The 23369-nt window shown below is 60.1% G+C and overlaps 1 protein-coding gene across 4 annotated transcripts in view; it reads left to right on the top strand.

Moving 5' to 3' along the window:
- The window catches only part of ATP2B3 (ATPase plasma membrane Ca2+ transporting 3), a 58432-nt gene that overhangs the window by 19794 nt on the left and 15269 nt on the right, over nt 1-23369 (top strand). For all 4 annotated transcript variants that reach the window (XM_047716331.1, XM_047716335.1, XM_047716332.1 and 1 more), the window contains exons 3-20: nt 1340-1537; nt 1647-1904; nt 2195-2320; nt 2992-3117; nt 5743-5784; nt 7061-7225; nt 7509-7723; nt 8387-8629; nt 9028-9269; nt 11068-11302; nt 13341-13520; nt 13640-13727; nt 14324-14430; nt 15072-15263; nt 16885-17098; nt 18320-18531; nt 19514-19621; nt 20613-20795. In XM_047716331.1, the coding sequence (XP_047572287.1) occupies nt 1340-1537; nt 1647-1904; nt 2195-2320; nt 2992-3117; nt 5743-5784; nt 7061-7225; nt 7509-7723; nt 8387-8629; nt 9028-9269; nt 11068-11302; nt 13341-13520; nt 13640-13727; nt 14324-14430; nt 15072-15263; nt 16885-17098; nt 18320-18531; nt 19514-19621; nt 20613-20795 (3134 nt within the window). The remainder of the gene's footprint in view (nt 1-1339; nt 1538-1646; nt 1905-2194; nt 2321-2991; nt 3118-5742; nt 5785-7060; nt 7226-7508; nt 7724-8386; nt 8630-9027; nt 9270-11067; nt 11303-13340; nt 13521-13639; nt 13728-14323; nt 14431-15071; nt 15264-16884; nt 17099-18319; nt 18532-19513; nt 19622-20612; nt 20796-23369) is intronic.

Genomic DNA, 23369 nt, shown 5'->3' with positions numbered 1-23369 from the left:
GCCCGGCAGGCCCAGGGGACTGTATCCCATCTGCTTACCTCAGGGGAAGGTGGCCTAGTGGGTATCTGGCCTTGGGAGGAGGTGACCTGGATGTCAGTCCCACATGGAAGTTTCTGGTAGCTCTAGAGGCAGAGAGGCCCAGAAGACTCAGTGCAGACGTGGGTAGAAAGTGGAATTTCCAAGAATGGAAAGTAAGGTAAGGGCCCAGCTTCCAAATGCCAGAGCTCACCCCTTTGCAGGTGTTGATTCTGAGTCCTCCATCCCAGCCCCAACACAGTAGCTTGTCTGGGATGTGGAGGGGCCTCCCAGCGCTCTGAAAGTCTAGATCAGGCCCCTCTCAGCCCCTCAAGCCCTCCTCCACCATGCATTATCTGCTCCGGCCACAAGGGGTCCCCACTGGGACTGGCTTTGTCATCCTTGACCCTTCTCGTCCTCCGCCTGGTGGCCCGGGGACACCGTGGCATCAGCACGAATCACTGACAGTCCCATTAGCCTTATAGACGTTCCCACCTGCCACATGTGCAGTTCCATAGGAGGCAGTAGGTGCTCTGAGCTGCGGGACACAGTGAAGGGCAGGGATGGGATGTGCCATGGGTGCCAGGTCCATGCTCAGCAGCGTGGGAGAAACAGACAAGGTCTTTGGGCGGCTGGAGCCCACCCTCCCCCAGATCGGGTCAGATGATAAACACTCTGTGTCCAGCACATGTAGTTTGGCTGTGCCCCCCTCTGGGTGGCTTAGCCTCTGTGAGGCTCCTGCCATCCTGGCCTGGAGTTGAGTGCCCAGGACAGCACAGGAGTCCTGGGTTGCCAATAAGAGTTCTGACTCATGGGTACGAGGCCCTTTCCTCCTCTGAACCCTGGAGGGTTGGTATGAACACGTCGGCCCACTCACAGCACCCCCGTTCCCTCCAGCCCAGTCTCTTACCAAGTCCTGCACCCCTGGGAAAGCCTTGGCTGTTCCCATTCCAGGCCCAGCTGGGTGCCCTCTGTCCGCTCCCCATGTTGGCTGTCATTGTCCCTTCTGAAGGGACCCAATGTACCCCATCCACATCCCCGGGCCTATGAGGGGAGGATCTGGTCCTCGGGCCCACTAGAGGCCCCACACCATTGTGTGTTGTGTCCGGGCAGCTGGAGTGCCCACACTCACACATACGTGCCCTCAGAGTTTGTGGAAAGGCCCGCGGCACCAGGCCAGGGCCGGTCCGCCTTCCAGGAGCTCTCGGGCCAGAGCCAGGGCTGGGCACTGTGGGTGAGCGGGGCAGGAATGGGCAGGGCCTCGTGCTGCTGGTCTCACCCATCCTTCTTCCAAGTCCCTGCTCTCCATTCCTGCACCCCCCAGGCCTGGCCAACAATGCCAACGACTTGGAGAAGCGCAGGCAGATCTACGGGCAGAACTTCATCCCCCCCAAGCAACCTAAGACCTTCCTGCAGCTGGTGTGGGAGGCCCTGCAGGACGTGACCCTCATCATCCTGGAAGTGGCCGCCGTCGTCTCCTTGGGCCTTTCCTTCTACGCGCCGCCGGGAGAGGAGAGCGAAGGTGAGCGGGGAGAGGGGGCCCGACGGGAGGGCAGGGCCGGGACCTGAACCAAGGGACCAGAGCATGACTCTCCCGGCACCCCATCCTTCCCTGCCGTCCTCTGGCACAGCATGTGGGAACGTGTCAGCCGGGGCGGAAGATGAAGGGGAGGCCGAGGCCGGCTGGATCGAGGGAGCCGCCATCCTGCTGTCGGTCAGCTGCGTGGTGCTGGTCACGGCCTTCAACGACTGGAGCAAGGAGAGGCAGTTCCGGGGCCTGCAGAGCCGCATCGAGCAGGAGCAGCGGTTCTCAGTCATCCGGGATGGCCAGCTGCTGCAGGTCCCCGTGGCCGCCCTGGTGGTGGGGGACATTGCACAGGTCAAGTATGGTGAGTGCCTCCAGGGTGGGCCTTCCCCCGCCCCCCCCACCCCCACCAAGGAGCACGTGGGCCTTCACCTGTGGGGGCGCAGGGGCTGAGTTCAAGCTGGAGACAGAGCCCCAGAAGGGCAGGACGACGGGGCTGGGTTGGGTGAGTCTTCCCCAGAAAGGAGGAGACTGAGAGAAGCGGGCCCCACACACTGGGTTCGAGACCTCCCCTGGGGCAGGGGGGAGGCAGCAGGGAGGGGGCTGCCCGGATCCACACCCAGCCTGTGGTTCCGGCTGCCCGGCTGGCCCTAGGAGACCTGCTGCCTGCCGACGGCGTGCTCATCCAAGGCAACGACCTCAAGATCGACGAGAGCTCCCTGACCGGCGAGTCAGACCACGTGCGCAAATCAGCGGACAAAGACCCCATGCTGCTCTCAGGTGAGGCCTCCGGGCACCGGCCAGGCTGCCTCCCGGACCAGCTCAGCGCCACACGGCCTTGGAGGCTACCTGGGCCGGCCGCTCCCCCAACCGGGGCCTCCTGAGTAGCCCTTCTGGTCGAAGAGTCTGAAGATTTTGCCCTGTCCCCAAAAGGGGCCAGAGCGGACTGTGGGAGGCATGATGGGGCAGCTCCAGCCACTGGGACAGGAAGGGGGTGCTCCCAGCCCTGAAGAGCCCCTGATCTCCTGACCACAGCCCCCAGAGACGAGGCCTGGCTCTGGGTCAGCACAGTGCTGTGCTCCTCCCCAGGCCAAACACTCAAGAAGAGCCAGTGGGGTTAGCGTTTCCTTTCCAGAAGGTTTGGGCTTAGCCCGGGGTTTATCCCTGTGGCAAATGCAGTGTGAAGCAGGACTGAGAGGCTGGAGGCCCCAGGTGGGCCCTGAGAGGACCTCATCTTAGGCCTCTGGGCAAAGCAGCTGCTCCTGCGGGGCCTCCAAGTCCCCTCCGAGCCAGGGAAGAGGCTTCAGCCCAGTCTTAGAGTCAACATAGCCCCCAGGGGCCTCCAAACGCTGAGTCCCTGCTTCTGGGATTCCTGCGAGAGAACCTGTAGGTGTTCAGCATGCCTCCTACCAGCAGAGTAAATCTCTGTCCTGGTTCCCCTGTGTTGCCAGGTACTCATGTCATGGAAGGTTCTGGAAGAATGGTGGTGACTGCCGTTGGTGTGAACTCCCAGACAGGCATCATCTTTACCTTGCTTGGAGCCGGTGGAGAGGAAGAGGAGAAGAAGGATAAGAAAGGTAAGGAAGCGGTGACCTCCAGTTCCCAGTGCCAGCTGTCTCTGCAGCCTGCTCTTTCTTCCTTTATATCTTGCTGGCCTAATCCCCTACTCCAGCTCCAGGGAGAGCCAGCCCTCAGGGGTGGGAGGTAATACCCGCTCTTCTGATTCCTTTTGGGGACCCCTCTCCTGGGGTCATTGCCCCAGAGCCAGCAGGTCGGCAGGCTCCCCAGTTCTGTGTAAAGGCAGCTATTCCCCGAAGGCTTTCGGAAGCGTGTGCCAGGGTGGAGGAAGTGCCCTGGCTGGGCAGGGATGGGGTTGGAGGGACAGGGGTCAGCCACCTTGGCTTGGGAGGGCGCCACCAGTAAGGTGCTAAGGACCCCCACCAACACGGCAGCCAGGGAAAAGGGGGTCATACGGCCAGAGGTAGAAGGTTCCCAAGCAGAATGGACTGGACTCCCCAGAAGCCTTCCCCAGGACATGGCCATCCTGCTGCCTCCTCTCACCACTGCTATGTGCCCCAGGCATGGCCGTCCTCAGTGCCACTGCCACGCCAGAGTCCCAGTCCCAGAGTCAGGACCCCACCATCTTCTTTGATTAGGACGGGCACCAGCTTACAACTCACCTTGCTCTAACCTCGGTTTCCCCTCAGGCTGCTCCTGCAGTCAAACCAAGTGGGGAGCGGAAGTTTCTAGATGTGTGCCTCGGAGAGAATTCACTCGGGCCCACAAGAAGTACGAAGAACCCGCACATGTGTGGGAAGAGCACATGCTGGAAGCCTGCGGCCACCAGGCCCGCTCAGTCAGTTAGGGCCCCCAGAGCCAGAAAACAGGCAACAAAGGGGCAAGTCAGCAAGGAAGGATGTGCTGGTGTCCCCAGCCCTAGGCTGCCCTGCTCCTGGAGGCAGTGAGAGAGGAGACAGATGACCAGCCATTGCCTAGAAGCTCCCATGGGCCCTGCCCACCTTTGCCACACCAAGCCTCTTCTCCCTGCAGGGCGCAGCCTAGTTGCTGCCCACGGCAGGCAAGCGCGTAGGGCAGTCAGCCCTGGGCCTCTGTTGGGGCTGAGCTGGAGTCCCCACCCTCCCTCCCGGGAAGCCGAGCTCACTGCCTGGGGTCCCTCCATCGACACCGTGATGGCTGGTTGGCGGGGTGCTCCTTCTCCCCTCCTTCATGGGTTCCCCCCCCCGCCAGCTCTGCCCCTCAAATGTCGGTGGTCTTCAGGACTGAGTTCTGGGCCCCTCCTCTCCGACCTTGACAAAACCCCCCAAGGGGCCCCAGGGAGCCCAGGGACCCCAGCTCCTGCTCTGGCTCTGGCTCCTCTGCCCCCTCTCCGTCAGCTCCCCTAGGCCAAGCACCTTCACCAGCAGGCTTCCTGGAGGAGGGGAACTCTGACGGGGGCCCAGGAGGGAAGCAGAGCTGGCCAGGGTCTGGGGAGGGGCAGCAGCACCCACAATTCCCCATCAAGGTCTCAGCCCAAGGCTCAGCCACTCCAGTGGCCTCTCCCAGTGCGTTTCCCTGGCTCGCACCCTCACCTTCGCTGTCTCTCGACTTTGTCTATCAGCCCAGCGCTCCTGGCCCACCTGCTCCCCTCCGACCGGCTTCTTGCCTTTCGGCCTTGACTCCTAGTCACCCTTCTGCTTGGGATATCCTCCTGCCCCTCCTCCCCTCCCTTGGCTTCTGTCTTCCTCTTCCTATAGTGCTCATCCCACACCCCCTCCCTCCTCTAGAGGCCTCCCTGGGTCCTGTCTGCAGCCTCTGACCTTTCTGTGGGCCCTCACGGCCCCAGAGTTTTCAACAACGACTCCTCACTGCGCTGTATGGTCACCGTGTGTCTACAGGCATCTCCTCTGCCCCCAGAAATCTCCTTCCCTTCGGAACCTCCCCACCCTCACAGAGGGCCCAACCTACAACGCAGCCCAGCTGGGTGTGGGCAAACTCCCCACCAGCATTCTCCATCTTGGCCTTGGAAGCCACTCACTGTCCCAGTTCCCAGCACCCAGCTGCAGGCTTTGTGGCGGCCACCCTGCAGGTTCACTGACGGCCACCCCCACAGGTCCACCTGGGACCCAGCGCGTCCCACACCCTGTCGCTTCCTCCAGGGCTAGGTGCCCAGCACCCAGGTGCCAGGCGGGCACCTGAAGCTGGCAGGTTTCTAGAGTCTCGCTGCTTTGTCCCTCCAAAGCACTCATAGAGCTAGCCGCTGGGACCCCGAGGTAAAGCGCTTGGGCTGCTTCTTGGGGGCAAGTGCACATCGAAGCTTGGGGGCCCTGATCAAGGTGGCAGAGCTGGGACGAGACAGCTGGCGGCTCCAGCTCCACATGATGGTAGGCTTTCTAGAAGCCTCCCATTGCCAGGTCACACATGGCCCACAGTTTGTCCGGGGCTGGCACAGGGTGGGGGGCGTTCACTGGAGGGTTGGGGCCTCAGTCAGGAGGCCCAGAGTGTGGCGCCCATTTCCCGAGAGGTGGTGATCGGGCATCAGAGGATGATAGGGGGCCCTGAGCCTTCCTCACTCTCTCCCCGCTTTCCACCATGCTCTCTGGCCTCACTATCTGTGTCCCTGTGCCCCGTCGTCCCGTGTGTGTGTGCCAGGACCACACGGATGTTCTCAAGGCTTCGTGTCTGTGGTTCCTCTTCCGTTGTAGGCAAGCAGCAGGACGGGGCGATGGAGAGTAGCCAGACCAAAGGTAACGTGCCCTGCGCGCAGGGTGGGGCGGCGCAGGGTGGGGCCCAGGGTGGGGAGCCGCCCGCTTCAGTTCCGGGAGCAGCACCCGGAGAGCAATTGAGTGAGGCCAGAAGCCCACGGGAATTGCCTGCGAGCTGGCTTCCTGGCCAGGCGACTGAGGCTTAGGCCTGTGGGTGTCCCAGTTCAGCCGGACCTTTGAGGCAGGGTGACGGGTGGCCATCTGACGCCCATTTTCCCCTCAGCCTGGTAGACGCTGAGACTCCGCGATGGGACGGGGGTTGTCCACGGCAGGCGCAGGTACTGGGGAAGCCAAGGTGGCCGAAGCAAGGTCACAGTTCAGAGACACAGACCCAGGGGCAAGACTCCGGTGCCTTGTGGGACCCGGGGACCCAGAGACCAAGACAGGGTCCGACAAGGAACCTGGAGTTTCAGAGGAGAGCTAAGGTTGGGTCGGGGGGTCAGCCTGACGGCCACGGTCCCAGGCCGGGGTGGAGAGGGGCCGTCGCTGGCCGGGGACCGTGAGGCCGTGGGCTCTGGCTTGAGGCCCCTGGGGAAAGCAGCCAGCAGTGAGGGGTCTCAGGCAGCCACGGGGAGAAGGCACAGGTGGGAAGACCGGAAGCATTATGGAGCAGCTGACAGCGTGACATGGCGGGAGGCATACAGAGGTGGTGTCAGGAGCACTGAGAGCTCCATTGTGTGGGGACAGGGGTAGTGACAGAGAAGGATGAGTGGTGGGGTTGGCTGCCCCCTCGAGGTGGGGCATGGACAGGCCACCTGCTCCAGACCGAAAGTGGAGAGGCAGCTAGAGGAGAGTAGCAAAGGCTCCGTGAGGAGAGAACAGAGGTCGTGTATGGTGAGCGGGGGTCCCGACAGAAGTCAATGTGCCCGCTCAAGAGGCTGCTGGGAGAACAGACACCAGTGAGCTAGTGGGTCAGCTCAAGGTTCTGGAACGTTCCCAGGGCCCCAGGCCTCTGCTGTCAGGTATCAAGATTTGGGGCCAAGTTACTCGTGCTTGTGTCTGTCTTCTTTCCCCTGGGAGGCCCCCGGAGAACCACGTCTGCCCCGGCAAGGACAGCGCCAGAGCCTCCCACCCCGGTCAGGAGGGCCTGGGCTGCTGGGGACAGGAGGGAGAGGAGAGAGCCCCTGGGCTATGTCACACTCAGAAAACAGAGAAAACCCCCCCCCAGCCCTGTTTCCTCTCAGGGAGCGCAGCTTTCCTTTGTCGCTGCCCACCACCCCCTGCCCTAACTTCGGCTGTGGGCTTCCTCCGTGTGCAGCTAAGAAGCAGGATGGGGCGGTTGCCATGGAAATGCAGCCCCTGAAGAGCGCGGAGGGCGGGGAGATGGAGGAACGGGAGAAGAAGAAAGCCAGCGTGCCCAAGAAGGAGAAGTCGGTCCTGCAGGGCAAGCTCACCAAGCTGGCCGTGCAGATCGGGAAAGCAGGTGCGGCTGCCATGGGGTGCGAGCGAGGCGGGTCCTGTGGGCCAGGCCATCGGGGGACCTGCCAGGGCCAGCCGTGGCCATTAGGGTCTACAGCAGCCCCAGTCAGAGAGCGTGGGTTCCAGACCTCCGCATGGCTGGGCCATGGGAAGGGTGCGTCAGTCGGAGCTGACGGCCTCCCTTACACCTCCCTCGCTCTTGCTCTCTCCCTCCCTCGCCCCGCTCACTCCCCATCCCAACCCCACCCCCTGTGGCCCCTGTGGCCCCTGCGCCTCCGCCCCCGCAGGACTGGTGATGTCCGCCATCACTGTCATCATCCTGGTCCTCTACTTCGTGATTGAGACCTTTGTCGTGGACGGCCGGGCGTGGCTGGCCGAGTGCACGCCCGTCTACGTGCAGTACTTCGTGAAGTTTTTCATTATCGGTGTCACAGTGCTGGTTGTGGCCGTCCCGGAGGGCCTGCCTCTGGCTGTCACCATCTCCTTAGCTTACTCCGTCAAGGTAATAATAATAAATGCAATTGCAATGAGAACCCGTTGATGCCTGGATACAGACCCAGAAAGCAGACTTGGAAGCCATTCAGCAGCTTGGTGTGACATGGACTGGAGAAAGTTTGGGATCAGTCAGGGGAAGGGGAGGCACAGTGGGACAGACCTGACATCAGTGGGATGAGGGCAGGAATTTGAGGGTGCAGGTGTCACTTGCAGAAGTGGGTGATCAGGAGAGAGCTGAGGACACTGGGAGACAGTGGGTGGAAGATAGCACAGACTGGGGATGATCTGAGAGGGTTAGGTTAAGGTTAAGGTTAGGTTAGGTTAAGCTACAGGTAGAGGGTTTGTCCTGGGCAGCAGGGAGGCCCCACTTGCGCTCTGGGGAGAGTGGCTTCCCAGTGTTGACTGCTTGGGCTATCTGATGAGAGTCCTCCCAGCCTGCAACCAGTCCAAGCTATGTCTTTAGGCACTGCCGTCAGCCCACCAACCCAGCAGCAAGGACATTTGGCTGCCATCTGAGCCCCCCTCGCCGGGCTGTCAGTGCCATGCAGAAAGCCAGCAGGGCAGAACCGAGTCACACATGACATGCTGACGACCTCTTGCTCCCCTATCCTGTGGGCCAACCTTTCCGAGGCCAGCTGGCTACCCAAGCTCCTATCTGTGCCCTTCACAGAAAATGATGAGGGACAACAACCTGGTCCGCCACCTGGATGCCTGTGAGACCATGGGCAATGCCACTGCCATCTGCTCAGACAAGACGGGCACACTCACCACCAACCGTATGACCGTGGTCCAGTCCTACCTCGGGGACACCCACTACAAAGAAGTTCCAGCCCCCAGTACCCTGACCCCCAAGATCCTTGACCTGCTGGTCCACGCCATCTCCATCAACAGTGCCTACACCACCAAAATACTAGTGAGCAGAGAGAGAGCAGCTGGCTGGGCCAAGTTGGGGTGGGATGGAGGAAGGGGCCAGGCCCGAAATTGCAGCAGGAGCTGTCCCCAGAGCCTCCCTCGGCTCTCCTGAGAACCTGTGGCAGAGCTACAGGGATGTTGCTTGGTCTCCACCTCATTTCTTGACTCCTGTGCTGGCTGCTGGGCAAAACATGCAGCATCTAGAAACCCCTTCCAAGCCCAGTGCATGGCGGGAAGCCTGCCCATCTAGTCCCCATGGAAGCCGTCCTCAGCTCCCTGTCAGACAAGGTGTCCCTAGACACAAGGTGGCTGCAGCCAGGCGGGGGGGGGGGGGGCTAGGGATGGCAGGGGGGGTAGACTCGGCCCTGTTGTGCCATGCAGCTACTCCTTGCCTCGTAGCCTCCAGAGAAAGAAGGCGCCCTCCCACGCCAAGTGGGCAACAAGACGGAGTGTGCTCTGCTGGGTTTTGTCCTGGACCTGAAGCGGGACTTCCAGCCTGTGCGGGAGCAGATTCCAGAAGATAAGCTTTACAAAGTCTACACCTTCAACTCCGTGCGCAAGTCCATGAGCACGGTCATCCGCACGCCCGACGGCGGCTTCCGCCTCTTCAGCAAGGGCGCCTCGGAGATCCTGCTGAAAAAGTGAGCGGGCGCCGAGGGCCAGTCTAGGGCCGGGCACCCCGCGGGCTGGTGGCCAGCCCCACGATGCGGGCTGCCGGGGTGGCTATCACGGTAAAGTAGACAGAACGTCACATGGGCCGCTTTAATTGCTTTAAAATGTACAGAATATATTCCCAGAGTCGTGCACTGTCATGGCGCTTGCAGGATGTTCCCATCACTCCCCCAAAGGAAACCCTGTCCCTGTTAAACAGCCACTCCCACCTCCCCTCCCCAGCCCCTGACAGCCCCTCATCTCCTTTCTCCGTGGATATGCCTGTCGTGGACACTTGCTACCATGAACAGGGGTGGACACGTTTTTGTTTGAATATGTGTTTTCAGGGCTCATGGGCCTATTCCCAGGACTAGAAGCACTGGGTCCTATGGGAACAGAATTTTACCTTCTCAGGAGCCACCAACATGTGTTATTCTCTGTTGATAATTACGATCACTATTATCGATATGATGATCGTTATTACAGCCATCCCAGTGGATGCGAACTTGGGTCTCCCGGTGCTTGTGTCTGCACTTCCCTGACGACCGGTGATATTGGCACCTTTCCATGCCCTCACTGGCTGTTTGGAGAAAAAGCTATTCCTCTGCTCATCTTTTGTTTCGTTGTTCTTGGGTTTTTTTACGCTGAGGTGCAAGAGCTCTCGATTATGCCTGGTTTGTAAATATCCACTCTCACCCCGGGGGCTGTCTTTTCACTCTGACAATTGGATTTTTTTTTCTTTTTACCCTCTTGATTCATCCCCGCATTCACCAGTGTCTTCCAGCGATGAAGTTCAGTTTATCTCTTTATTTCTTGTGTCGCTTGTATAGGGTTTCTGTTAGAGGTAATGAAAATGTTCCAAAATTGGCCGTGGTGACAGTGGCACAGCTCTGTGACTTATATCCCAATAAAGCCTCCAATTACCCCACCCCCCAAGTCCACCCTTCCTGCCGAGTCACCTGCTAAGACTCAAATGTTCTCCCTCAAAAGTCTGCCCAGGCACAGACTCCCCAAGGGCAAAGGCCACCTCCTCCCTGAAGCCATCCATCCGCATCCCAGCTGGATCAGGAGGCCTCAACCTTCTTTCCGTGCTTCCCTTTTTCTCGGGCTAAAAGCCTGGTTTCTGTAGTTTCTGTAGGGCCCTGGCTCTGCTCTTTGCTGGCATGTGAACGTCAAGTCACTCCCCTGCCAGAGCCTCCGTTCCCTCCTACACGGACACAACACAAATACTTCCCTCTCTCCTGGGAATGTTGTGAGACTTCCATGAGTGAATCCGCAAAAAGGCGCTCTCCTCGCCTACCCAAGTCTGTGAGTTTCCAGTTCCTGGGGCTTCCGGGACCAAGGACCACAAACCTGACAGCTTAAAAACAGAGAAACCTGGGACGCCTGGGTGGCTCAGTTGGTTAAGCCGCTGCCTTCAGCTCAGGTCATGGTCCCGGCGTCCTGGGATCGAGTCCCACATCGGGCTCCTTGTTCTGTGGGGAGCCTGCTTCTCCCTCTGCCTCTGCCTGCCACTCTGTCTGCCTGTGCTCGCTCTCTCTCTCTCTCTCTCTGACAAATGAATAAATAAAATCTTTAAAAAAAAAAAAACAGAGAAACCTGTTTTATTTTCTTTTTTTTATTTAAGATTTTATTTATTTATTTGACAGAGAGAGACACAGTGAGAGAGGGAACACAACCTCCCGGAGTAGCCTCCCTGCCACACAGGATGGAGGACTCAGACTCTCAGTTGGTCCAGCTCCCCTTGCCGCACTCACACCAACTCGCATTGCTGTGTCCCCGCCCCAGGTGCACCAACATCTTAAACAGCAACGGTGAGTTGCGCGGCTTTCGCCCTCGGGACCGGGACGACATGGTGAAGAAGATCATCGAGCCCATGGCTTGCGACGGCCTCCGCACCATATGTATTGCCTACCGGGACTTCTCTGCTGCTCAGGAGCCTGACTGGGACAATGAAAACGAGGTCGTGGGCGACCTTACCTGCATAGCCGTCGTGGGCATCGAGGACCCCGTGCGGCCCGAGGTAGCCACCCACTCGTTCGAGAGCAGCCCAGGTTGTTGGATGGGTGGAGGGGCAGCCCTTCTTCCCGTCAGGTCTCCACAGCATGGCCCCATTCTCCTGCCTTCCCTGCTACACACTACTTCCTGCTGGAGTCCAGAAAGGTCAGGAAAGGTGGGCCAGGGCAGGGCCTCGGGGTCCTCCAGATCAGACATCCCCGGCACACGTGATCCCCCTCACCGTCGCCCCCTTGCCCCCATCCGGGGCCTCTAGGCCTGTCTCATGCTCTGCCTCCAGCAGGTGAGAGACGGCGCCAGTAGAACCTCGACGGCTGTGACCCCCGCAGGACTGATGGACTGGAGGGAGTGGTGAGGGAGAGGGAAGAGTCAGGCACCACTCCCAGGGCTCTGGTTCAGAGACGCGGGTGGATGGCTGACCCATCACTGGGCTGGGAGTCCGAGGGGACACAGGTTTTTGGGGCAGGGGCAGTCCTCCGTCCAGGATTTGGTTGGGGCCGAGTGAGGCTCAGGACCTCCCCATGGAGACGTCAAGTAGGAGTGGAGTGCTCAAAGCGGAAGGAAGGTCCTGGCAGGAGAGAGATTCCAGAAGCATCCTTATGTGAGGGCACAGCTAGGACAGATGGGGGCAGGAGCCTTCAAAGGGACATGGAGGAAGGGTCTAGACCGGAAGCTGACCTGTGTAGATGTCTTTACCAAGAGCTCTTCTGCAGAGGGAATGGAGAAACCGGGCAGCAGCTGAACAGGCCGTAGAGCAAAGGAACAGTGGGGAGGCCTGTTGCTCCATAAAGACGGGAAATCCCCGGAGTGGATCTTCCCACAGGAAGAGGGTGAGGCAGGGAGGGGCCGCCCTGATCCCACTGATTAGCCTGGAAACATGAATGTGCATGAGCCACCCTTAGGGCTGCTGACAGCAGCAAGGAGAAGCTTCTGGGCCCTCCTTCCGGAGATGGTCTACATTCACACACTGGCTCAGGTACCAAAGACCGTTGATTCAAAAGTCAGTGCTTGCTACATCTGGACGGTGGCTGTGGGCCGTCGGTGATGGTGCACCCCTGTGTTCCGAGGAGACTGGAAGCCTGCCTGGGAGGAAGCAGCAGCCAGAGGGACAGGTGTAGCTAAGGGGGACAGCGTGGCGAGCAGCCTAGGAGAGCACTGGGACAGGAAGAAACTGAGGCACAGAGGAGGAGGCCTGCGTCCGCACAATGAAGCGGAGTTGCAGAGCCACGTTGCCCTTCGCAGACCTGGCGGCCTTTCCCTTCTGAACAGAGCTGCTCGCCACCGCCCCCCCACACCCCTGCATGGCTGCAGGCCCCTGGCTGGCGTTCGGTGCTGCTCCTAGGGGGCTGGGTGTCAGAATGTGCCACAGACCCCAGAGGCCAGTGTTCCCGTACTCCCAGGACCCTGACCACCGCTGTTTCTACACCACCACCCCCAGCCGGCCCCCTCCACTTGCTCCATGTCCACTAACGAGTAGGGACAGTACCTTATCCTGTGAGACCTATGGCTCTAAGCGTCTCGGGGTTTATATTGGGCGAAGGAGCAGGGTGGAAGGGGGACAAGTGAGAGGGGCCCAGAGCGTGGCCACGAGCCAGCTGATAGCCAGGAGCCTGCCCCAAGTCAGGATCCCAAAGGGACAGGCCTGCCGTCAGCTTTGCCATCTGGCAGGGTAGCTGGGGACACAGGTTCCTTTCTCATTCTTCCAGAGCTGACGGGGCTCAGCAGCCCTGGGTCTCCATTTCACACGACTCCAAAGGTGCCCCTTACTGGAGGCATTGGGGCCTGGGTCCCAGTCGTTGCTGGTCCTGGGGCCCAGCCCAATGGAGGAGGCACCCAGGGGTAGGGAGGGGTGCTGAGAGAATGAAGGAGGCGCTCGGCCCAGTGTGGACCAGGCAGGAGAGCAGACAAACCCCCTTTCCCCACAGGTCCCCTTCAGAGGGAGCATGGTTGGGCAAGGGCGCTGCGCATCTGGATGGAGAGGGGACAGCCTAGACACAGGTGTGTCTTGTTACAACGGCCACACCCTCCTCTCTTGTCTCTTCCAGGTCCCTGAAGCTATCCGCAAATGCCAGCGCGCTGGCATTACAGTCCGCATGGTGACCGGGGACAACATCAACACAGCCCGGGCCATTGCGGCCAAGTGCGGCATCATCCAGCCTGGGGAGGACTTCCTGTGCCTGGAGGGGAAGGAGTTCAACCGGCGCATCCGCAACGAGAAGGGCGAGGTAGTTCCCAGCCCTGCTGCCCTCCCCACTCAGTCCCGGGTTCTGGCGATCTCTCCCCCCACCTCTGCTCAGCACCCGCAATCCAGGCGTTGCAACATCTATGTGCTTCCCTCTCCCAGATAGAACAGGAGCGTCTGGACAAGGTGTGGCCCAAGCTGAGGGTCCTCGCCCGATCGTCTCCCACCGACAAGCATACTCTGGTCAAAGGTAATGGAGCTTGCCCACGCTGGCTCGCCGCTGCCCCTTCCCCCGCACAGGGTGCCATGCCCCTGGCTGGCTGTGGTCGGCCCCCAGACTCCCAACGCCCAGCTCCAGGGCCTGCCTAGGAAGTGGGGTCCCGGGCTATGGACGTGCCGAACCTCAGTCTCCCCGTCAGGGAAGTGGGGCTAATGACGGCTGACATGTCAGGGCCCACCCCTTGGCTTCTCTGGGCTAACAGCATGAGTGGAAGATGCCAGTAGAGGATGGCCTCTCGTTGTAACAGATGGGGAAACTGAGGCCCAGGAGAGTTAGACAATTCTCCAAGCCACAGAGGGCTGAGCCCCTGTCCTCCACCCAGTCCCACCCCCGGGTATCATTTCGCTAGGTGGTGGGCCAGGGTGGGATGGAGGGGAGCAGGACTGCTGCTCAAGGCCCAGGGAGTTCACCATGAAGGCGGCCAAAGCACGGAGGACTGGGGGCACTTGGCCCAGTCACAGTCTTGAAGGGTTTCCCGAGTCAACCAGGAATCAACCAGCATTGGTTGACTGGTTCCAGCCCCCCGGCAGAAACCCAGGGCACAGACGCCCCGCTCTGCATTCCAGGGATCATCGACAGCAACACTGGCGAGCAGCGGCAGGTGGTGGCCGTGACGGGGGATGGCACCAACGATGGACCAGCCCTCAAAAAGGCAGACGTGGGCTTTGCCATGGTAAGCCACCCAGCACCGACCTGGCTTAGCACACCAGGTAGGGCCTCGTGTCTCTCTGTAAATCCCAGCCCTGCTGCTCAGGTGGCCAGCCCCGGCCCCAGAGTCTTCTACAGTGAGCTGTGCGGAAATCCAGTGGCCCCTTTCCCCACCACTAAAGAGTACTTGTGCTCTGCCACACTGATGGTAGCCCACCGTGGACAGGCGCTAGGGGCCCAGGTCAGTCCTTCCCAGAGTCTGGGGCCCAGAAGGTGACCAAACCGCCACCCACTGGCACCCTGAGCCCCGACCTGGGTTGCTGAAGGCGCCCCTGCCCAGGCCTCCCAGAGCTCCTTCTGTAGCAGACTGACCCTGGACAGAAGCCTGGTCAGTGACCATGCAGTGGCGGCCAGGCCTTGTATGTGAGGCCACATTGGTGGCCCTGGTGGCAGCTCCCTCTTTGCTTATCAGCAAAGCCCCTTCCCTCACCCTGAGATGACCTGCCGCTTGGAGTAGGAAGTCTGGCTGGATGTAATAAGATCTGTTTCTAGCTGGTGGCAAGCCTTGTTTGGAAGCCAAGTCGGGCAGCAGGCCCCAGTGGGTTGAGTGATCACGGGGGCTGGGGAAGGGGCCCATGGACACTGTGTGTGTGACCCCCCCCCCAGGGCATCGCAGGGACTGACGTGGCCAAGGAGGCCTCAGACATCATCCTGACCGATGACAACTTCACCAGCATCGTCAAGGCCGTCATGTGGGGCCGCAACGTCTATGACAGCATCTCCAAATTCCTGCAGTTCCAGCTGACCGTCAACGTGGTGGCCGTGATTGTGGCCTTCACGGGTGCCTGCATTACTCAGGTGGGCACTGGGGACCGCTGTGCCCGAGGAGGACCCTGGGCTCTCCCTCCCGCAAGTTCTCCCTCCCTCCTTCCCGGACCCCTCCTGCCTTGTGCACCTGGAGCCCGGCATGGAGATCGAGCCCGGGAGACCCCACTCCCGGGAGTGTGCAGGCCGATGAATGCCCACCAGGGGGCTCGCTGCGAGAGCCAGGCCTTTCCTTTGTGGCGCGCTTTTTTTTTTTTTTTTTCTGTAATTGAAATAAAAATCACATACCGAAAACTTCACCATTTGAGAGTAGACACACTTCGGTCGCATTTCATACATTCACCGTGGGTCCTGAACATTTTCATCGCCCCTGAGAAGACCCCATCCCCAGTAGCAGTCACTCCCCTTCCCCCAGTCCCAGGCCCCCATGGAACTACTTTCTCACTTTACAGACTTGCCCATTCTGGAACATTCCATTCAGATGGAATCAAATAACATGTGGTCTTTTGTGTCTGGCACCTCTCACTCAGCATCGTGTTCTCAAGGTCCATCCATGTCACAGCACGGAGCGGCACTTTGTTCCTTTCGATGGCAGAATAAAGCGCCATTGTTTGGAGAGAGTGTGTTTCATTTGTCCCTTCCTCCATCAGTGGGCATTCGGGTCATTTCCACCTTTTGGTGACTATGAATAACGTTGTCATGAACATGCGTGTACAGGGCTTTGTGTGGACCTTTCGCTTCTCCCAGAGGGCAAGTGCTGCTCCCATGGGAACACCATGTTTGAACCCTTGGAGGAGCCTCTTCCCCGTTTTCTCTCTCTCTCTTTTTTTTAAAGATTTTATTTATTTGACAGAGAGACTCAGCAAGAGAAGAAACATAAGCAGGGGGAGTGGGAGAGGGAGAAGCAGGCTCCCCACCAAGCAGGGAGCCCGATGCAGGGCTCGATCCCAGGACCCCAGGATCATGACCCAAGCCGCAGGCAGACGCTTAACGATGGAGCCACCCAGGTGCCCCTCTTTCCTGTGTTCCACAGTCCAATTCTCCCCATTAGTGAGTGTCCGGAATTTGTCTCCCTTTGAAAGGTTCTTTTAATGGAGATAAAATTCACATCACATACCGGGCGCTGTAACGGCCATTTGGAAGTACGTGGTTCAGTGACACTTGGTGCATTCGCAGTGTCATGCCCACCAAAGCTGATAAGCCCTCTTCTTTCCCCCAGCTCCTGACATCCACTCACCTACTCTCTGGCTCTGTGGATCTGTCACTTCTGGAAGTTTCGTAGGAATGGAATCACAGGCTTATTTCTAACCGACTCGGAGGTGATGAGAAGAAAGGTGCAGGGCATACCCCCTGGGTGTAGGAGCTCAGGAGAGCACCCATCGCAGTCTGGGGCAACGGGCTTGTGAACATCCCGCTGATGGCCGGGAGCCCACCTCTTGGGTCACTGCTACCAGGTGGGAGAAAGGAGACTGGCCACATTTTAAGAGCAGGAATCAGAAAACGTGTTATGAACCGTAACAACAGGGATGGGGATGTCACAGTTTTCTGGGAAGGTCGGATTCACTGCACGTCGTGCCAGTGACACGGCCCCCAGGCTGAGTGTCTGCCCCAGGAACCATGGGTCCACGTGAGGGTGACTGCCTCCTCTCCACAGGACTCTCCTCTCAAAGCTGTGCAGATGCTGTGGGTGAACTTGATCATGGACACGTTTGCCTCTCTGGCCCTGGCGACAGAGCCGCCCACCGAGGCGCTGCTGCTGCGGAAACCGTATGGCCGGGACAAGCCCCTGATCTCACGCACCATGATGAAGAACATCCTGGGCCACGCAGTGTACCAGCTCGCCATCATCTTCACACTGCTGTTCGTCGGTAAGTCCGTCCCCGGGCGTCGCGTCTAGTGGTGCAAGGGGCGGATGATCACCAGGAACCCAGGTCCCCATGAGGACCCCTCCCTGCCATCACTCTCTGCGTGCGCCCCGGCGAGGGGTCACAGGCCCCCCGAGCATCTGAGAAACTGTGCACGGCTCCATAGAGCAGACAGCGCGTCTCAGCCTTCACCCATCCCTCCACGCATCCCACGACCATTTCTCCAGGGGACAATGACAAGAGTGCTGTGCTGGAAGCTGTGGGAAGAGGAGGATCAGGAGAAAAGAGAGGTGGCGGGAGATGGAGGGAAGAGGAAGGATAGGAGAGAGAGCGGCAGCAGGAGGTGAAGCAGAGGAAGGAAGACAGAGAAGAGGAAGGAGAGGCCAGAGCAAAGGAGAGAGAAGGACGAGAGGAGGACTAAAGAAAGGGAGGAGGAGGGAGACCCAAGGGGGAGGATGGATGGGGACAAGGAGGAGGAGGAAGCTGAAGGGGGATACAGGAAGGGAGGGGAAGACAGATGGAGAGAGGAGAAGGGAGGAGGAGGACTGAGGGTCAGGAAGCAAGAAGGGGGCAAGGCCAGGAAGAGAAGGCCGTCTGGGGAGTCGGGGGAGGCCCAGGGCGTCACCAATGGCAGCTCTGCTGCTGCACTGTATCTGGCAGTTTCCCTCTTTCGCACCAGGGCGGGGTCTGTTGGTCTGTCTGTTCGTGGTCCCTCTCCCTTATGTCAGGGCACTCCGGTGAGCTACCAGGGCTGCCCTCCAGGACAGTGCTTGCTGAGGGACAGGAGTCACAGTGGGGTGGGACTGCAAATGTCTGGGTCAGGGGTGGGGAAAATGTTCCTGTCAGCGGGCTGTTCTCTGATTTCTTGGGAACAGAAGCCTCTTGTGCCCTGCCTGAGGGTCTCCGCCTGGCTGCCCAGGCTTAGGGACGGGGCCGAGGAGGGCCAGCCCACAGCCTCGGATGCCTCCCCAGCCCACGCCCACCTCAAGTGGGCATGCAAGGTTTGTCTTGGTGTTTTCGTTCTGCCCTGCGCTTTCTGCAGCAGAGCCATCGGCCAGGCCTGGGCTGCGAGCTCGTGCTGCAGGGTGAGAGTCCATACTTTCCCTCCTTCGGCCGTCTCATGCCCGGCACAGAGGCACCCGCCCCAGCATCCCTCAGGCGGCACCGGCTGGAAGCCGTGTCTGCTCGGGGCTCAGCTCCCGCCATGTACCCGTTGGCTTGCAGGGGAGCTCTTCTTTGACATCGACAGCGGGAGGAACGCACCCCTGCACTCGCCGCCCTCGGAGCACTACACCATCATCTTCAACACCTTCGTCATGATGCAACTCTTCAACGAGATCAATGCCCGAAAGATCCACGGTGAGCGGAACGTCTTTCACGGCATCTTCAGCAACCCCATCTTCTGCACCATTGTCCTCGGCACCTTTGCAATTCAGGTAGGAGGAGCGACCCTACTCTTACAGCAGATGGGAGAGCAGGGGACCGTGCCCTGCCCCAGCCAGCGGCCTGCCGGTCCCACTCAGAGGCGCTTCTGCCCCTCCTGCTTTCCCAGACCCTGCTGGCATTCCCTGTGACCCCATATCCTCTGTCCCCACTTTCAAAACATCATGGCCTTGCCCTGGCTTCACCCGCCAGGTTCCAGAGAGCCTCAGTGGGCCTTACTCAGAACAAACGAGCCTCCTTGTAGTACCCTCTGAGTCTGCCACTCCCGTTTCCAGCATCTGATTCCTTGGTGGGAGGCCACCAGAACTCCAGAAGTTTCCTTTGGACATGCTTTCTCTCCCCGGTGCCGACAAACCGGCCTCGGCCTGCCGCTATGCTGTGGACAGGCTAGACAGCCAACCCTTCGGGAGAAGCCGAGCATTCAAAAACAGGGGGTATTAATAGAAAACATGAGGTCTAGTGATGGCAACAGGCCAGGATAGTTGCCCCTCACAGCTCTCTGCCGTGCCATGGCGGGGTCCACCCAGGGGAGCCCCGGGTCAGTCAGGAGACAGAGGGGGAGCTGGGAGCGTTTACTGTGGTTTCTAGGGGAGAAACTTAGGTGGGGCGAGCTGGCTGAGGATGAGTAATTTCTGGAGGACACCTGGGTTTCACGTGGTCTGGGTCCTGGCCCTGAGTAATTAAAGCAGGAGCAGTGGCCTGGGAAGGAGAACACAGTAACGGGGGTGCTTGGAGCGTGGGCTCTGGATTGGTTGGTCTGTATTGACGAAACTCATCCCAGGGAGGGAGGTTCTTCCCCAGGAAGGCGCAACAAGGCAGCAGGAGGCCCAGGCAAGGCCAGCTGGGCAGATGTTAAAGCCTCAAGTTTCTAGAAGCTGGAAATGTGGTCCCTGAGGGCTGGAGGAGGGGCCTCCATAGCTATGCCCAGCTGGGGCCCGCAGCTGGACCTGCCTCCCTCCTATCCCACCCCTGCAGATTGTTATTGTCCAGTTCGGCGGAAAGCCCTTCAGCTGCTCCCCCCTGTCCACAGAGCAGTGGCTCTGGTGCCTGTTCGTTGGTGTCGGGGAGCTGGTCTGGGGACAGGTGAGTATCTGCCTTGTCCTCCTTTCCCAGCCCCAACCGTTACCTGTCTCCACCACAGCACCAGTGGCGGCCATGATGTGGGGGTTCGGGGAAAATGAAGACAGGCTTTGAGAGGATGGAAAGCAAGAGTCAGACACCTCAAGGCCTTGGCTTTCTCTTTGCCCCTTGGAGGATGCAGCTGGGTGTTGCTTACTTCCAGCTGTATGGGCCTCAGGGCTCACGGCAGCCAAAGATTGCGTTAGGAAGAGACAGCCCCGGCCACAGGCACACGAGAGGTTTCCGAGGGCTCTAGAGCCAGAGGTCAAGCCCATGACCCACTTTGCCCTGTGTCTCCGTCACTTCGGACACAACAAAACAGCACAGACAGGGCTCAAACAGCTGTGGAGGCTGGAAGTCCAACATCAAGCCTATGCAGGGCCGGGCCTGGAGAGACCAGGAGGGAGCTCCTGGGCCCCTGGCCGGCAGGGGCGTGGGCTGGGCCATTTCTCCCGCGGCCGGCGGTGACAGCCCCCCCCCCCCGGGGCCCCGCCACCAGGGAAGCCTCCCTGAACCGTGCTCTCCGGGGACTTGAGCACGGGGTCGGTCCCATCAGCCTGGAGCTCCTGCGGGGCTGACCTCGGTCTCCGCACACCCCCGTCCCCCTGGACACGAAGCTGAGAGTATGGCCCAGCTCAGCTCCAGGGAGACTCTGGGAGCCTCTGGAGAACAGCATTTGGCCCCAGGCAAAGCTGGTCCAGGCACGCAGCCTCAGAGAGCAAAAAAAGGACGTGTGTGTGTGCACGCGCGCGCGTGTGTGTGTGCACATGTCCCCGCCTAGGTCTGCCTGCAGGGAAGAGACATTGAAGAAGCATAGACACTGGCCTCAATCTCTGTCACGAGGAGGTGGGCGATTTGGGTCCCTTGCCGGCCCCAGCAGAGCTCCCACAGTGAAGGGACCAGCCCTGCTCTGACAGCCTCCTGTCTCTGCTGTCCCTCACCTCTTGTCCCCCAGGTCATCGCCACCATCCCCACCAGCCAGCTCAAGTGCCTGAAGGAAGCAGGGCACGGGCCTGGGAAGGATGAGATGACTGACGAGGAGCTGGCCGAAGGGGAGGAAGAGATCGACCACGCTGAGCGGGAGCTCCGCCGAGGCCAGATCCTCTGGTTCCGCGGCCTCAATCGAATTCAGACGCAGGTAAGCCGCCGCACCACTCGGAGGCTCTGCCTTTCCCACCTTGAGAGGGCGGCAAGCAAGCTAGAGGCACAGAGTGGGTGAGACGAACCCCCTACCAGCAGGGAAACCCTTAGGTCTTGCTGCCACGGGGACAAGGGCCATCCCCAGGTGCACCTGCTGGTGGGCATGGGGCTGTGACAGCCTGTCTCTGCCACCTCCCTCAGAGCCCAGGGAACCCTCCCTGTGCTGGGGACAGGCGTCAGCTAAAGGTGTGTGTTGTGACCAGTTGCTGCTTCTTAGAGGGCACTACGCACTGTCTGCGTAGCTGTGGGCCTTGCCTGGTTTGCTGGGAACAGCCCGACCACAGGGAGGTGACGTTCTTGGGAAGACACAGCTGCCGGTTACAAAAAGTCTTTGGTGAGCTCCCCATCGCGGGCTCATTGTGAACACCATGCGAGCAGACCCCGGCCACAGTCTGGGGCCTTTCTGTGCATCTCAGTGGCCACGCATCAGAACTGGTGTAGCCCAAGGCCTCAGTAAAGTCAGACGGTCACAAGGACCACTCGGCCACGGGCAACCTCCAAGGCTTCACGAGCAAACCCTTCCCGGCTAGCTTCTTGCCAGAATGTTCTGTCCTCGCTGGCTTTTTACATCCTTTGCACACACTCACTGGTGATCCCACCACAGCCTGGCCTCTGCCCACAGCGTCCCAGAGGCAGTGGTGGCCAAGGCCTACAAGACCTGCTCCTAGCTCCCTCATGCGGACGATCCCTCCGTCCTGCATCAATTCCCGGCGCCCTTCCCTAAGTGCAGCCCTGCTCTCTCTGGTGCCTTGCTGTCCCCTCCGTCCCCCTGTCTGCTCCTCAGCCTCGCATGCCGAAAACCCCACAGACCCTGGGCCACTGGACCACATAGGGAAGGAAGGAAGAGCCCCACTGTCTCTGCCTCCCGAGCCCCCAGGGACATCTGTCACTCTCTGCCACTCCCATGCCTCCCAAAGCCCCACCTCCGATCTTTCTCCGTGTTCCGTCCAAGACCCCCAACCCCATGCACCAGACCTAGTCGCAACTGCTTTCCCCCCCCGGGAGTCCCACCAGTGCGAGGAACAGCCCGTGCGCTCAGCCCCGCCCTCCCCCAGATTCCTGCGGGGGCTGCTGGGCCTGGGACGTGACCTGAGAGCACACCTCTCTCCAGATTTGCCTCCAGCCCGGCACACGGGCTCATCGCAGAGAACCTTTTACACAATTCGCCCGAAGTGCCCTCCATAGCCGGTGCCTACCCTGGACGGGGTCTGACGCCCCAGTTGTTGCTGTTCCATCCCCGGAAGCCTCGTGGAGCTCAGGCTCAGCACCCCCCGCCACTTCTTTCCTCCCCAGGGCCCAGCCTCAGCTCCCACCACACGCTCTCAGCCTCCCACCTGCTTCTCCAGCCTCTGTTCTGCTCGCCCCTCCAATGACCCCATCCACACCATGGCCCCTGTATCCTCTCTTCGTGTCTTAAGGGTCAAGTCCAGAATCCTGACCGTGGCCTTCAAGCCCTTGCCTCTTAGCTTCATCCCACCCTCCCTGTGGCCCTGCCACCCCTGCTGCTTTTCCAGATGCGCATTCGCTCTGCCTCTGTGCTGGTCACCCATCGGCCCGGGGTTCCCCAGCTCTCCCTGTGTTCCTTTGGGGTGTCTCCTCCTCCCGCAGCACCACCTCGTGAAGCCTTCTCAGAGTCCACCCCCTCCCGCCCCCGTAGGCCCCACGCAGCCATCAGGGCTCTCAGCCCAGGGTACTGGAGTCAGGGAGGAGCCGAGTCCCCCGGGGAACTTTCCAAAGCTGCAGTGTCCTGGGTTGCTCCTAGCACTTTGGGATACAGTAGGGGCAGGTCCATGTTGAAGGGGCTTCTCGCCAGCTCTCGGGCTCATCCCTCTTCGCGTCCTGAGCCCCTAGGCCAGCGTGGCCAGGGAAGACTGTCTCAGGTCCAAATGGAACCCTGAGTGCCCAGGGGAGGGGCAGGAATAACTTCATAGCCAGATGTCCAGGTGTCCCCTCACTGCCTCACACCCAACTGTGAGTCCCTGCCCACCCCATCCTGGCCCCATGGGCTCTTGTCTGTCACGCTCCGGTCCAGCTGCAGAGCGGAGAGCCAGCCTGAGATAGCTGGAGCAGGGTGTGGAGCAGCACCGCCCAAGATGGTGGTCGCTTTTCCAGCCGCTGAGATAGCAGCCCTGCCCAGGGTGAGGCAGCTGGGGGTGGGTCAGCGGGGGCTGGCCAGCAGTGTGTCAGTGTCTTCCGTGTGCCTGGGGGCTCTCCGGCTGCCTGGCTGCCTGGCTAGTGGAGCAGGTCTCCTCACTCAGAGTCTTGGAGTTCCAGGCCTTTCTGATTATCACCGCCCATATAGACACTGGCTAGTCAGATCACTACTTTGTACACGATGAAGTGGGGCCCAGAGAGACGGGGCCTCACCCCAGCTCACCCAATGAGCGTCTCTGTCAGCTGATCCAGTAGCATAAATTCATGCTCCTCAAGAACGCTGAACCAATTAGCTACTTCTGCTAATTTAAGAGCATCTGTTCTTTTTGATTCAAAATACCTGCTTGAAAAACAGAAA

The sequence above is a fragment of the Lutra lutra genome, chromosome X, assembly GCF_902655055.1.
Source record: "Lutra lutra chromosome X, mLutLut1.2, whole genome shotgun sequence".
NCBI lineage: Eukaryota > Metazoa > Chordata > Mammalia > Carnivora > Mustelidae > Lutra > Lutra lutra.
The sequence above is the reverse complement of the archived record's forward strand: the minus strand, read 5'-3'. Positions and strand labels throughout refer to the sequence as shown.